Genomic DNA, 14,492 nt, shown 5'->3' on the forward strand with positions numbered 1-14,492 from the left:
GGTTAAGATGACTTTTTCCAGTCCCTTTAAATCTGAGGGAGGTTCAAAGTTTGAGAGTTCTTTTTTAGGACTGATCTTACCGACTTAGACCTTTACTTCAGAGGCAAAAAGTTGAGAAAACTCAAGAAAGTAATATAATTTGCATGAATGATAAGTTCCTGCTATGGCTCAGAAGAAGACCTTGTTAGTGTCAATCCAAATGTCAGCTGTTTGCAAGCGGAACGCTGTGAACTCTTTTTGTGAATGCTTTTTATCTGGAAAATGCTGGAAGTGCTCTTACATTCATGAAAAAAAATGAATCTTCTCACTCCATCGTGCACGTTAAAGGACCCAGTGGGTCTTCAGGGCCTTTACATCTAATGGGAAGTGGCTGCCGGCTATTTGCAGAAAACAAACAAAACACAATCACATCAGCCTTCAAACGTCATTTACTGTCAGTACTCGCGCTCACATTGGTATTGCTTTTCCTGGTTAAAAACATTGAATTGTAATAATCCAGATACACATAATAAAATATCCCCCCCCCCTTCCCCTTTTCCTGCAAAATAATGTCTACCCACCTTTCCATGTCCTCTGTGCCACGTTCGTTAAAAAGCTGACGGATTGTAAATCAAGAGTGAAGGCACAGGGACCGCTAACCCGCCCAAATCCTGAATTCAGCTCACATTCCAGTCTCTTAAATCGCTCCTGAAATGGGTCGGTGGAAATATAGCAGTAGTAGGAGAGAAACATTTATTACCGACAAGCCGGAGAGAGGGAGAGGGAGAGGGAGGGAGGGGTGTAAAGCTGTCACATCACACAACATTTCTGTACAAAAAGCTCTAGATAAGGGTCGAAACCTTCCGGGTGTCTCCGGTGCATAGCACACGAGTCCAGACTGAGATGTGGTCATCGTGTCCAAGAAGACGATCCGCCGTCGCCCACGCCGGTAGTATGCTCGTCAAAGTGGTGGCACAAAAGTGTACGGGATACACAGATGATCGCAGTAACTAAGTCGCTCAGCAGTCGAGGGGATGCCGTAAAAACTTTGGCCGTCGACGTTTTCCATACGGTCGGGAAATATGAATCCAGCCGTCGCCTGGAGGCCGCGCCTCCAAAAACTCTAAAAGTGTCCGCCTGCATCGGAGTCAGTTTGTCCATCAAATATAAAAATGTTTCCTCACTCGTCTCCTGTGGAATCTGGTTTCATGCACTCGGGTTTTGAGGGAGTACAGACGTGGAACGGCGTGAGGAGCAGGATAAAGAGCGGGAAGCGACGCTGTTCAAACCTGAAAGAATGAAACCAGAACATGGCTGGATTCCACCGGATGTGAGCGAGGAAAAGCTTCCCGGTGTCTTGGATGAACAATAAGATCTAAACACGACAAGTTAAGTGATCATAATGTTTTTTGGGGGTGTTTTTTTTTTGTTTTTTTTTTTTTCTTTTTAGAACCGACCTGAAAGCCAGTCTGAAAATAAAATTCTTCTATCTGGTCTAGCTTGTGAGAGGCGTAAAAGATTTCGGAAATCTGACTTCTGATTTCCCTTCCCGTGATAATCCGTGTGTGTGTGTCTGTGCGCGTGTGTGCGCAGAGATTTTCAAAGGGGTCACACGGTGGATTCGATCTCTCTCTCTCACACACACACACACACACACACACACACACACTGCTGATGTTTGTGTTTGAGTCATCCTGCGCTCTTCGCCCAATTGGATCTATTTTATTCGACTCGATCAGAGCGTCTCACTTGGATGATCTTTTAAGGCAAGGTCATGTGGCAGTTGGTGCGAGTGGGGGGGTAAATAATTCTCTTTGCGATGACAGGGATTCGAGAAGGGAGCTAATGCTGTTTGTGTATTGTCGCCTTTTCCGGCCGCTGTCTGTCTTAAACCCGAGTCCGCCTCAAACCTGCGACCTGCTCTTCCCGCAGTCTTTGCCAGCCCGCTCCTCCCGCTCCACCCCATCTACCAGCGCCGTGTCCGGCTGGACCTCCTCCTCATCCCGGGCCACCACCACCGGAGGGATCCTCCGCCTTCCTCCTCCTCCTCCTTCTCCGCCTCCTCCCTCCGCGTCCTCCTCCTCCTCGTCCTCATCTTCCTCCCCCGCCTCCGTGTCTTGGCTGGCGGAGTCGGTGCAGGTGGAGGAAAGGGAAGACAGCTTGTGCCGGAGCTCGGCCTGGGTGGGGACCTGGAGGCTGATCTCCGTGGTGAAGGACTCGACATCAGGGCCTGGAGAGAGAGAGAGAGAGAGCAGAAGCTCAAGGTGAGATCGGCGAACACTGGCGCAGTCTGCTAGTTCCACCTTTTATAAAAAGTCTGTTATTCCCCAGGTTGTGTTTTAGCCAATTTTATTTATCATTTAATCCTCTGCCAAAATGCTATTTGGCAGAGGGGGAGTTAACTAACATTACAAAAATACTTGCACAGAAACATAAATATGTGCTTACCTACAATTCATTGTTCAGTTAGCAAATTTAGCAGTGTTGAAATCCAAGCAGTGCTTTTCAACTTAATAATTTGAAGATAAGTGATAAGTTTGTAGGACAATGGGAGTAAATGGACTACCAATACCATCATTTTTTATTTTCTATTTCATCACAAAGTCAACATTGGTTTGGGGCTTTTTTTTTTCGTCTGGCCGAGCTCAGTCATCTGCAGCTCAGACCGCAGTGGAGGTTTCAAAGCATTAAAACAGTATTTGAAGCTTTGCGGTGTCTGTCTGCGAGGAGAACAGCTGGCACGTGTCGTGATGCTGGAGTTCTAAAAAAAAAAAAAAACACGAGGCCCAATAAATACAGAAGACACTCTTCTGGTGATCCGGTATTTTTTCCAAAAACAAAACTTAAATCCATAAAAGCTGCTGGAGCTCTTTGATCCTCCAGGATTCGACATTCTAAAGATGGAAGCGGAGGATCGGTCCGTCGGTCTAATTTGGGCATTTTGTTATTTGTATTCCAGTGCGGGGTTGTTTACATCATTTTCCTACAACTGGAAGGAAACGGTACGAAATGTGTGTGTTCGGTGAATCCCATCCGACCTGCGACGGGCGAGGCGGCGCTGTTGTCCTCCCCCCCGGAGTGCAGAAACACGTCCAGGGCCTCGTGGTCGGACATGTCCATCAGGTCCATCTGCTCCAGCATGTCCACGTTGACCTCCATGGACGACATGCTTCCTATTGGCTCTGGACACAACATGAACAGCGACACGTCAGCCTCACACCGGCCCGGGTGTCCAGAAGGTGGCAGCAAGGTGCTGCCTCCAGGAAGGCAGACCCCCCCCCACTTTCTTTTTTTCTTTAAATCCAAAACTTGCCAGGCAGAAGCAAATGGTGCACGTTAAAGCTGGATGGAGCCGGAAGGAGGTGAACCGGTGCGGCAGGAGCAACCCGATTGCTGCTAGATGCCTAATATTGGGGGACTGACTTTCCCCGTGGGAACTTTAGTTGAAACAAACCCAAAATTAAATCAAATTCTGATAAAGAAGGTAGACAGCAAGAGGCAAAGCAGAGTCTCAGACGACGGAGATGTTCCGACGAGAGTCCTGTGCTTTTGGAGACAATAGTAACATTAGAAAGTAGATAGTTCCCATTTATATAAATAAAATGAAGTTTGAGCTGCGTATAAATGTCGTCCGGCTACACCACAGTCTGAAACGCATGTCAGCCAGCACATCAATCATTTAAGCCTCAGACGGCGGGAAAACGCAAAGTTGTCTGACTGTCTTAACATTTTTTTCTACAGAAACGAAAAACCTTCAGCCCTTAAATAAAACTTTGGACCGCCAAACAACGACCCTTCCAACATCAGCATCTGACTCCATTGAGGGGGACGTCACGATGTCAACAACAAGATGTCTGAAGCTGAAGACAGCTATCGACGCCAAGGCAACCTTCCGGAGGCCGCCGGGAGGCGACGGACGGATCGCGCCCCGCTCAGCTTTCACGGAGGATCAGTTGAAATGAGTGAAAACAAGGATTAACAGGTGAGTAAGACTGCAGTGAATCTGAGGGCTGGTTTCTCAGACGCCTGCAAAAACCCTGGATACGTAGGAGCAGTGACGTGCGGTGAGGTTCATGGCTGGTGAGGCACTGATGTTTACTGTTGCTTGCTATTGCTAATTCTATTATTCTGTAGCCGAGTAGTAAGAAGGATCCCTGCAATCGCCAGTGCCCCTTTACCGCGAGGCACCGTTACTGTGTGCCTCACTTAATGTCCCTTCGCAATTGTTTTATGATCCCTCAACACAAGAAACACGCTACAGTTGTTGATGAATAACATTATACACATCAGCCTAACTATGGAAATTTAGGTCATATATTAAAAATGTTTGAAAATTTTAATAGCGACATACACAGTTAGCATAAACATGGGTGCGATCCATAGTCACCGCACGACTCTTCTTCATATTTGAACGGTAAATGTGAAATTTTGTTTCAGCGATTTGTACTATAAAGTTAAGTGGAAAATAACTTTATAGTACAAATCACTGAATAAATATAACCATTTAATTTGTTTTTTCATTTTACATTTTTTTTCTTTCCATGATGACAGGTGAGGCCCGGCCTCCCCCTGCCTCTACTGACTGCACGTCGCTGCGTAGGAGGGAGTTCTTGGGCTCGAATTGCCCGACTTTGCCAATGCAGCTAATTGATCAATGACAAGTCTGTCAACCATGGTCCTGGATTCACCGCCTTGAGTGGGTTCCCACCCGCCCGGCCCCCCTGTCAATGTCATGATGCGCTGCATGCGTCACAAACAGGTCGGTGCACTGCGGGGATGAGTGGGGTGGGACGAGGTGTGGGGTGGGGGGGCGGACAGAGTCGCAGGCACAAGAGGAAGGTAGGCAGTGATTGGTGGGCGCACAGCGGGGAGGGGAGATGCCATTGGCTACCGTACCTCAAGGAAATGAGGAGAGCAGAGGAGGGCAGCACAGGGAAGGAGAGCAGAAGAACGAGTGGAAAGAGAGAGAGAGAGAAAGGGGGATGTTATTTCTCACTGGTCAGGAGTTTCGCCGTCAGAGCAAAACAAGAACGTAAAACACACATGTGCGCTCGCACAGGGATACATGTCTGACACCACGCATGTACTGGATTGACATGCGCGGCACATCACACACATCTTCCTCAGTTGTCTGACTTCTCCGAGGAGCTCCAGTGTCCTCTGGTGATGTTCCAGTTTGGAGCGTTTCCTCTCACGTGCACCCCCGTATGAGCGGCGCTCACCTGTCGGCTTACAGGTTTTCCTCAGGTTCGCAAATACGGCGTCGGAGCTTGTTGATTCAGTTTTCAGCTCCAGATGTGCGCGCACAGACTCTCAATCACACACACACACTCACACACACACACACACACACACACACACACAAACAGACAGAGCACTGCTTTAAGAGCATCATGTCCATGTGACTGCCTCCAACATGTTCTTCTTTTAGCCTCAATATGACCTTGCCTAAAAGGTTTCCCTGCTGGGAAGAACAGTTTTTGCCCAGTCAAATTGTAGAATATACTCCGTGTGTGTGTGTGTGTGTGTGTGTGTGTGTGTGTGTGTGTGTGTCCCTTGAGACAAGCTTTTGATGGCTCAGTGGTTTATGACACCCCCACCCCGTCTCTCTCCTTCTCCTTTCCATTCATTCCCAGAACCTTTTCTCCTCTTCTTAGATTAGGCTCTGAGCTTTCCATGGATTTTTTTGCTGCATAAATGAGAGCGACTTTCATCGTGCGTTGGGTTTTTTTTCCCAGATCCGCAACACACAGCGCTTTACAGCCAGCCCTTATGAAAGGATTTATCTGGATTTATAGGAAATGCTACGTATGTGGTCGGGAAAACACGTTACAGCTCACCCCTGCAGTCGAGTGATCACGTGACCGTGGATACAGACGAGCCAAATATTGCAGATGGGTTATTTTTACCTGATCTTGGCTTCACAGGTTCGAAGTGTTGATTTTGCCGTAATTGAATTGTGAAAATGCTTGCTACGAACATGAGTAAACTTTCTAAGGGTTTGATTTTGACTTTCTCTTTGTGTAATGTCCTGGAATGTTGCGAATTCTCATAAGAATAGTAATATTTTGAAAATGTTGTATATATGTATTTTTGTCTGTATGTATGTATGCATGCACATATGTATATACACACACGTGTGCAGGAGGTGAAGCGCTCATCTTCCTGGTTGGATTCCCGGCTCTTCCTCGTGTGTCCAAGTGTTGCTGATGAACTTGCTGAAGCTCCAGCTGCTCCCTGGCGATGCACCCGTCGCTGGTCTTAACATTCCCTTTCCAGTGTTTACAAGTCAACGGTTATAAACCCAAATAAACTTAGACTGAGAGCAAAACTTGTTTGGCTTCTAGAATGATTACATGCAGCAGATGTGAAACACTGAGATGTTTTTTGGTCACCACTTGCAAGTTTGAGTTATTCAATCAGTCACATTGGTTTTATCTGTGAGGGATACTTATGTTCCAAACAAACATCGGTCGTGGAAGTGAATGCCAAATATAAGATCCGCGTGGTTTCTGGTTGGGCGGCTCGGTGGCGCAGCGGTTAGAGCTGTGGCCTCACAGCAAAGCAACACGGGTTCAAACCCCACAGCGGTTGCCTCTGTGTGGAGTTGGCGTGTTCTCCCCGTGTCCGCGTGGGTTCTCTCCTTCCTCCCACTGGCCAAAAGCATGTATTTAAGTGGATCGGCGACTCTAAAGTGTCCCTAGGAATGAATGGTGTGAATGGCCCTGCAGCAATGCAGGGCGGCCCGATAGGCTGAGAGATGGGCGCCGGCCACCCCTCGCTTACGCGGTAAGCTTACGCGGTAAGCGAGGGGAGTGAGTGAGTGAGTCCCGGTAGAAAAGGAAAAATATTTGTTTTTGCAATTATATTTATGATATATATGTGTTATATATGTGATATTTATGCTGGAATCTTCCAAATGATATTGAGACTTTGAATGGACTTTGACATCACGAGGCTCCTTATTGCAATATAAATGGAAAGTTCATTCGGAAATTAAGTTTCAATCAAAGTGTGTTTTTAGTTCTACCTTTTATTCCAATTCCACTTTGTTGCCTCAGAGAATATTTTCTCACAACTCATCGCGACCAAAGACAAAGCGATGCAGGACAGAGCTGGGTGGATAATTGACCTTTTTATTGAATCATGCAAAATCCAAACATTACCTGCTTTCATGGATAATTTTTATGTATAATTATCTTTTGAATTAGCCATTAGTGTGTTGACCTTTCTTTGCCTGATGCTGCAAATGGCATTCTGCCACTTATTTGGTTTCATTTTCAGATACTTTTTAATAGAAAAAAAAAAAAACACTGGCCCTAGTTTGGAGCTGGATCAGGAAAAGCATCAGGTACTTTAGACTGAGCTGGAAATTACAGGACTGTCTCAGAAAATTAGAATATTGTGATAAAGTTCTTTATGTTCTGTAATGCAATTAAAAAACAAAATTATTTTTTATGATATTCTAATATTTTGAGATAGGATTTTTGAGTTTTCTTAAGTTGTAAGCCATAATCGGCAATGTTAAAATAAAAGGCTTGCAATATTTCAGTTGATTTGTTATGAATAGAAGAACTTTATCACAATATTCTAAAATTCTGAGACAGTCCTGTATACTTGTTTTTTTTTTGGGTTGTGAATCACATTATTTGAAGTGAGATCTACATGTAAACATCTTCACTTTCTTTTTTTTAAGAGGAGGGAATAGAAGCGCGGCCAGATCTCAAGTCTCTAGATAATGAGTCGCGAGTATTTTGCTCAATTTTGCTGCTTTTGATATAAAAGCCTTTATGACTGACAGTGAAGAGTCTCACATCCTCTCTCTCTCCTCCAGTCTCTTTCCTTGTGTTCCATCTCTCCTCACAATCCTCCCTAATAAGCCATTTCCAGAGGATTAAGTGAGGAGGGCAGATGAGCGGAGGAGAAGAAAAATCACAGCACTAACGCCGGGCCAGCGGAGTCTAATGCATCTTTCGGCTCAGCCTGCATATCTCACCCGGCCACCCATTTCGGTCGATCCTATGGCTATTTCAGCGGTTCCCGGCATTTGGCGGCAATAAATGGGCTAAACCGCGAAAGGACTTTATCACAATCCCAGAGGAAGAGCACATCTGGGGCATTTTTCAAAGTAACCGTTCTTTCTGCGTGTTTAGCGACAGGTGCTCGGAGGGTGTAGCCTCGCCTCCGAAAGCCATTACGGGCTCGACGATGTGACGTGCAGCTGGAGAGGGAAGGCATCGGGACCTCGGGCTCCATTCATTCAACAGGAGAACGGCTTAACATCCATCTTTTGTTACTGACAACTCTATTTCAGCCTCTCCTTTCCCTTTGTGCTTCTCAAGTAGACTGAAAATCTTCAAAGAGCATAACGGATGTCCGTGACACACTTCTCATCCTGCCCCCATCTCACCTCTCCTCTCGGCGATCTGCAGGTACCCGGTGGAGAGGTACTGCTCCATGTCCTGCTGGAAGGCCTCCTCAAAGAACTTCTGCCTCTCCTTCAGTTTGGCCTGGGTGGCCGGGACCCCGCCCTGCTCCGCCCCGGGGGCTTTCTGGGCATGATCCGCGTCCAGCTCCACTGAAACACACAAACGTTTCGACCGTTCACCGAACACCTCTTATACATCACAACTCGAGTCTCGAGCAGACAATCGTGTCCTCTAAATAATTACAGGAGGTCAAAAGAAGGTTTTTCGAAAACTCGGTCACCGCCACGATGTAGCCACTTCATCTCGCCTAAATACACCGAGCACGATCAAAACACCCACGGACTCATTTGTACGTCCCGAGCGCCGATGCACGGCGATCTATAAACGACTCGATGATTCAAAGCGAGCGAGTGCCGGGGCGAATGGAGCCTCGCAGGCTGGGCACAAGCTTTACTGAAGCGGAACCGGTCTCGGCGCTCACCAATAACTCAATAGCACGTCTCCGGCGTGCTGGGCAGGAGGGGCAGAGCGTTCTCCGCTCTTACAATTCATTGCGCGAAATTCAGTGAACCGGGACCTTCTTTCCCACTGACTCGTATCTCCAGTCACGCTGTGGTTTGAGGAGCAAAGAGAAAATCTATCGATGCTCTTTCTTTTTTGAAATACGAAAGTCTCTTTCTTTAATTGGCTCTTTAATTATGGCTTTGTCATTATTTTGTGCCTGAATTTTAATCTCCCTCTTTCTAAAAGCCTTGCGTTAGCTGGTCAATTTGCGTCTCCGAAACGGTCTAAAACGATTTTCTTTTTCCGAAGGGTCTAATCTGCTGCTCAATCAGGCCAAACACGTGGCATCCTGTGGAGTGAGAGTCAGATTTAAACTGACAGACAATTGCAGTCTTTCTGTTTTTACAGGGTCAAGCAAAAACAGAATCCCTGTAAAAATAATGATTCTAGATCCTCTTTCTTTAACAGTTTTTAACTACTTTCGATTGTGGACATGAGTACGACGGTGCAAGTTCAGCTGAAAAAATGAGCATATTCGAATAAATCTAACTCTAAACCTACAAAGACAACAAAAGATGAAAAATGGTGCCTCCTTCTTGGTCTACTTTCAAGGCTGTGCTGGACCGGGCCTCGTCATAATGTACTGTAAGACAAGCAGGTGAAAATGAGAATATGATATCAGGTTAAAAGGGTCGGGCTGATGTTAACTGCTGTATTTTAAAGAGATAGCAGGCAGTTATTGAGCAGTGTGATTGTAAATCTTCCTTTCCAGCCTTCAAAAAAATGAGGCGGCAGCACGTGCTGAACAGTGTCTTCTGGATGTGACTGGCCTTGACTTTTACTGAGTTCTGATTGGTCGAGGCAGCTCTCTGTGGGTGGATTGTGACTGGCCTCGACGGGGCCCTCGGCCTCGCTCGGGCGGTTTAAGATGTTCGGCAGCCCAGCTGAACAGAGACGAGCATATTCAAAGAAAGAGTGACCCTGCAGAAAGAGGAAGTACGTACTAGTGCGTGCGTGTGTGCCTGTGTGTGTGTGTTTGCGTGTGTGTGTTTGTGTTGTGTGTTGCGTGTTGCGTGTTAGTAGCAAATCCTGCAGCCTTGCGTAAAGGCTGTCTCTTCAGCTCTCGTCTTCTATGAATGGAAGCATTTTATATGAAAAAAAAACAACGTGAAAATAAACTGACGTACCAAGAGCCGAGAAAACATATGTGTCTTATGTGTCTTTTTTTACGCTATAGTAACATAGAAAAAGCATTAATGCAGCATTTAAAAAATGCTGAAAAATTAGAAAAATGTGACTCAGCATCACTTAACCAAACTAATCCATTTTGATAATTGGAAAATGTAATTACTTTCCTGGTGGTCCAATTTTCAGTAAAAACTAACTTCTTCTGGTCTCATTATTGTTTTTTCTCTCTTTTTTTTTGCCTCACCAATTTTCAAGTGACTTCTTGAAAATTGTCAGGTTTTTTGCAGATTTTTTTTTTTTAATGGGAAGACATTGCTGATGAAAAAGAATTAAAAAAAAATTGTCTGGAAGTTGAAAGTAAAATCATGTGTCATGTATTTAAAACAATAGAAAAGTCTCACTGATAGACCACTAATTTGATATATCCTTTTCTATAGTGTTTAAATTTGGGGGGAAAAAAAGTTCATGTTTTTCAAATGCGTCTGTTTTCACACAATGTAAATATTAGCAGATACATTTTAGTCTCGGGGGGGAAATTCAACTCTGATTGACGGCATTGGACCTGCAGTTTGTTTTGATCAAATTGAGCCACAAACACTTGTAATGAAGCAACAGGCGGGGGGAGCCCCTGTCAAATGAACAATTTACTCCTATTTTCAGAGGATCCACTCAACAAAACCCACACACCAGCCGGCTCAGCAAATAACCCGGCCCTGTTTGTGGGATGCGGTTTGTGGCTCCGTCCCTCGGATAGTCCGGGGAAAGCGGAAAAGCAGCGAGAGACTTGACTGTCCGTTCAAACTCCCGCCACGGGTTAAGAGAGGGGGCACCGTCGCGGGAAACCAGTGTCCTGATTAAAAAAAAAAAAAAAAATACAAGTCTTGTCTCTGAAAGCGCTTACAGCAGATGGTCGTGCACACAAAATAAAAAATAAAAATAGCGGGGAACAATGAGGTCCCGGCAGGGCTCGCTCACGGTGAACATCACAGGGAGGGCCCTCGGAGACTAAAAGAAAAGCTCTCGCCGTCTTTCTACTCTCAGGGTCTAATTTATCTCCTTTATCTGACTCCTGCCACCCCGACCCACCCCCATCTCACCCCCCGTCTGAGGCCTTCCCTCTCTGTTGGCTCTTCTATTAGATTAGGGGCCTCGCTAAGGCTTTGTTCCCATTGTCAGGCTCCGTGTGGGGCTGCAAACAGAGGACGAGGAGGGGGAAAGTGGGCAGAGCGCTGGTTGTAATTGGGGCTTGCGGACAGACAGCATGAGGCTGGATCCTGTCTGAGTATTTCCTGCTCTATAACCTAATTCTCAGTCCATTATTAGTCTGTTCCGTCTATTTCGACCGTCTGTGCACTTACTCTGCGGGTATGAAATATTAATATCACCATATTCACAGGCCTGTGTTTTGATACCTGTCTGCAATATCTGTCAAGTTGGGAAAGACACATGACACAGTGGCGCCCGGTGTGACCTCAGATGTATAGTTTCGGAAATTTCTTTTGAATTTCCTGATACTTTTGAAGTCATTTATTTTTAAATTTTATATCTGGCTGTTTCGTAACTTTGCTCGGCTTTAGGAAATTGTCTGCGTGGATTTAATTGATGTTTCTGAGTCACTTGAATATTTTTTTATGAGTTTTCCATTATTCTGATTCTTTTCTCAATTTGTAGAAGGAAAAAAAGTGCAGTGAACAATATGTCATTTAATACATTACCGAACAAGATTTGTCAATTGACCACGAACCTAGACAAAATTCCAAATTATTTCATCTGTATCTGAAGTCTAGATGTAGATAGATGTATAATAAAATGATATATCTGTCATGTTTTCTAAAATTCCCAAACCATTTAAAATTGACAGTATTTCCCAAACTCTATGAGAATTGGTGTCCAGCTATTGCTTTCTGCCGAACAACTTTGCTTCGATTTTTGATTTCCTTTGATAAATATATTCGAATTAACCGAGGTAAATGACGTTCCCCAAACCTCCTTGATTTGATGGGCGTAGATAGTCAGGGTTCACAACATCTGCACTAAACCTCCTGGTCACCTGTGGTGGCAGCCGTGACAGAAAGGTTAAAGGTCACCAGGAAAAAGTCGCCCACTGCATCTTCTCTGTGTGTGTGTGTTGTTTTTCGCTTCCTGCCTCACAGAGGCGTTGAATTCAAAAGTCCAACAATCCCCTTGGGATTAATAAAACATCCAGAATTTAAAGGAATTAAAAATTTACCACGAGCTTCTCATCTTTTCAGGCTTGGTTAAACCACCTGACACATAAATGACTCCTCATGCTTCCTCTCTCCTGACTAATTCCTCCCTCCTGTTTCTCCTCTTGTCCTCCCTTAATTATCGTGTGCTGCACAGCCGTATCCTGCTATGCGTGTTACTCGAGCTACAAGGGGCTATTTTTAGCATTTTCTCGTATTTAGCCCGCAGGATTATTTTTCTGCTGATCACTTAAGTGTAGGTGCAAAAATTGGGTCTGAAACTGTTTTTGTTGCGGTGTGTTTTGCGTGCAGCTGCACAGTACGCAGTAACAAGCACAGTAATAGGATTGAACACAACCGATTCTACAAATATTCACAGCCTTACTGAACGGTAAATTAAAAATCATATAATTGGAAAACACTTGGATACAATGTGATTTGGGTATACAAAGACTAATGCTTCTTTGTGAGCAAATACCCTGTGATGAGTCACCGAAGGCAAACACATTTAGTCACACACAATCATGTTAAATGAAGTATCAGTTTATCTGACGCTTTTTGATGGCTCTCGTGAAGAACAGCAACAGTGACCTAGAACAGATGCATTTCTCATGACGTGAAACACAAAAGACAGACCAAAAAACATGTGATTTCAATGAAACCGCATGTCATGAATCTTTGATTAATGAATTTTGATATCCATATCCATCCACTTTTTCCTAATACAAAAGGAGTCTATTTCTACATGTTGGCTTACCTGGTGATTCTGCTCCTACGATCATGACACGACCTGTTATTTTTGCTCAGAGTGCAGTAACAGGCTATACAACCCCGAAGTGCTGTCAGGTTCCTTTCCTAGTCTCTCCACTCTGAAAGCCCAAACCCATGGGAAATAAAAAACGAACATAAACAATATTAAATGATATTGTTCCGCTTGTTCAAAGGGCTTCCCGCGTGTTTGGATCAATACAGCATACGAGTCAAAATATAATTACACCCGAGAAACATCTGGTATGTGCTCTACAAATGCAGGAAGCACGACATACAGGAACAAAGGTTAGTAAGGTTGTGGTTGGTTTGGCATGTGTGCCTGTGTGTGTGTGTGTATGTGTGTGTGTGTGTGTGTGTGTGTGTGTGTGTGTGTGTGTGTGTGTGTGTGTGTGTGTGTGTGTGTGTGTGTGTGTGTGTGTGTGTGTGCATCCTCGTCTATCTGGATGTGTACATACACCCGAGTGGTTTTCTATATCCCTCAAGCAGCCAAGCAGTACATCTGCATCAAATTATTCAGATAAAAATACAAAGCAGAACTAAGAATGCACATTTGTGGCATTTCCTTTTCACATACAGCAGGTGCTGAGTGTAAAGCTCAGATGTTTAGCCCTTTATTTGCAACTCAGAGGAGATGCTGAGAACTCAGTACAGCTGGAGAGAGGAGAAGAAGTGTGCATCCAAAGGCAATATAGTGTCGGTCGTTGGCATTCCGGCTGCGGAGATTTTCTCACAGATCCAGCATGCAAATCATAGAGTTCATTAGTGAGTTCATTAGTGAGTTCATCAGACTGGTTGGTCACTGCCACTCTGTCAAACACATCCTCGCCAATGAGGGGCCAATCTAATGGAATCAACCATATAAAGGGCACCTTTCTCTTTTCTTATGATTTAGTAAGGTCATTCATTTGATAACTGCCCTTTCACTGTTTGAGCGATTAAGAGCAATGTGTTGAGTGTCTGTTTCAATCAACAACTGTGCAATATAACAATAACCAATCCCATTTTTTCCCATTTCTATATATATATATATATATATATATATATGTACATATACATATATATGTATATATGATTTTTTTTTCCTTCTAGTTTTCTCAACAACAGTGTTATATAATGATAACAGATCCAATTTTTCCTCATATATGTATATATATATATACACACACATATATATATATACATACATATACATAATTTATATTTATTAATAATCATTATATCATATTATCATATAATTATATTATATAATATATTTATTATTTATGTATATATTTTTTCTTTTAATTTTCTCAACAACAGTGTAATATAATAATAATAGATCACATTTTCCCCATATATATATATACATATATATACACATACATATACACATACATGCATATACATAGTTTCTATTTATTTATAATTATTATAT

The 14,492-nt window shown here is 44.0% G+C and overlaps 1 protein-coding gene across 3 annotated transcripts in view; it reads right to left on the reverse strand.

Annotated features, from left to right (window-relative positions):
• Positions 1-412: 412 nt before the first annotated feature.
• dtnbp1b (dystrobrevin binding protein 1b) overlaps positions 413-14,492 on the reverse strand; it is a 36,297-nt gene continuing 22,217 nt past the window's right edge. For 2 of the 3 annotated variants that reach the window (XM_086178008.1, XM_086178009.1), the window contains 3 exons: positions 8,390-8,557; positions 3,018-3,161; positions 413-2,209 (listed from right to left, as the gene is read on the reverse strand). In XM_086178008.1, coding sequence (XP_086034134.1) covers positions 1,884-2,209; positions 3,018-3,161; positions 8,390-8,557 — 638 coding nt within the window. In that variant the 3' untranslated portion in view covers positions 413-1,883. The remainder of the gene's footprint in view (positions 2,210-3,017; positions 3,162-8,389; positions 8,558-14,492) is intronic. The other variant, XM_086178010.1, reaches the window with a different exon arrangement.

The sequence above is a fragment of the Fistularia commersonii genome, chromosome 30, assembly GCF_037954325.1.
Source record: "Fistularia commersonii isolate RoL2024-O1a breed Wild chromosome 30, RoL_Fcom_v1.0, whole genome shotgun sequence".
NCBI lineage: Eukaryota > Metazoa > Chordata > Actinopteri > Syngnathiformes > Fistulariidae > Fistularia > Fistularia commersonii.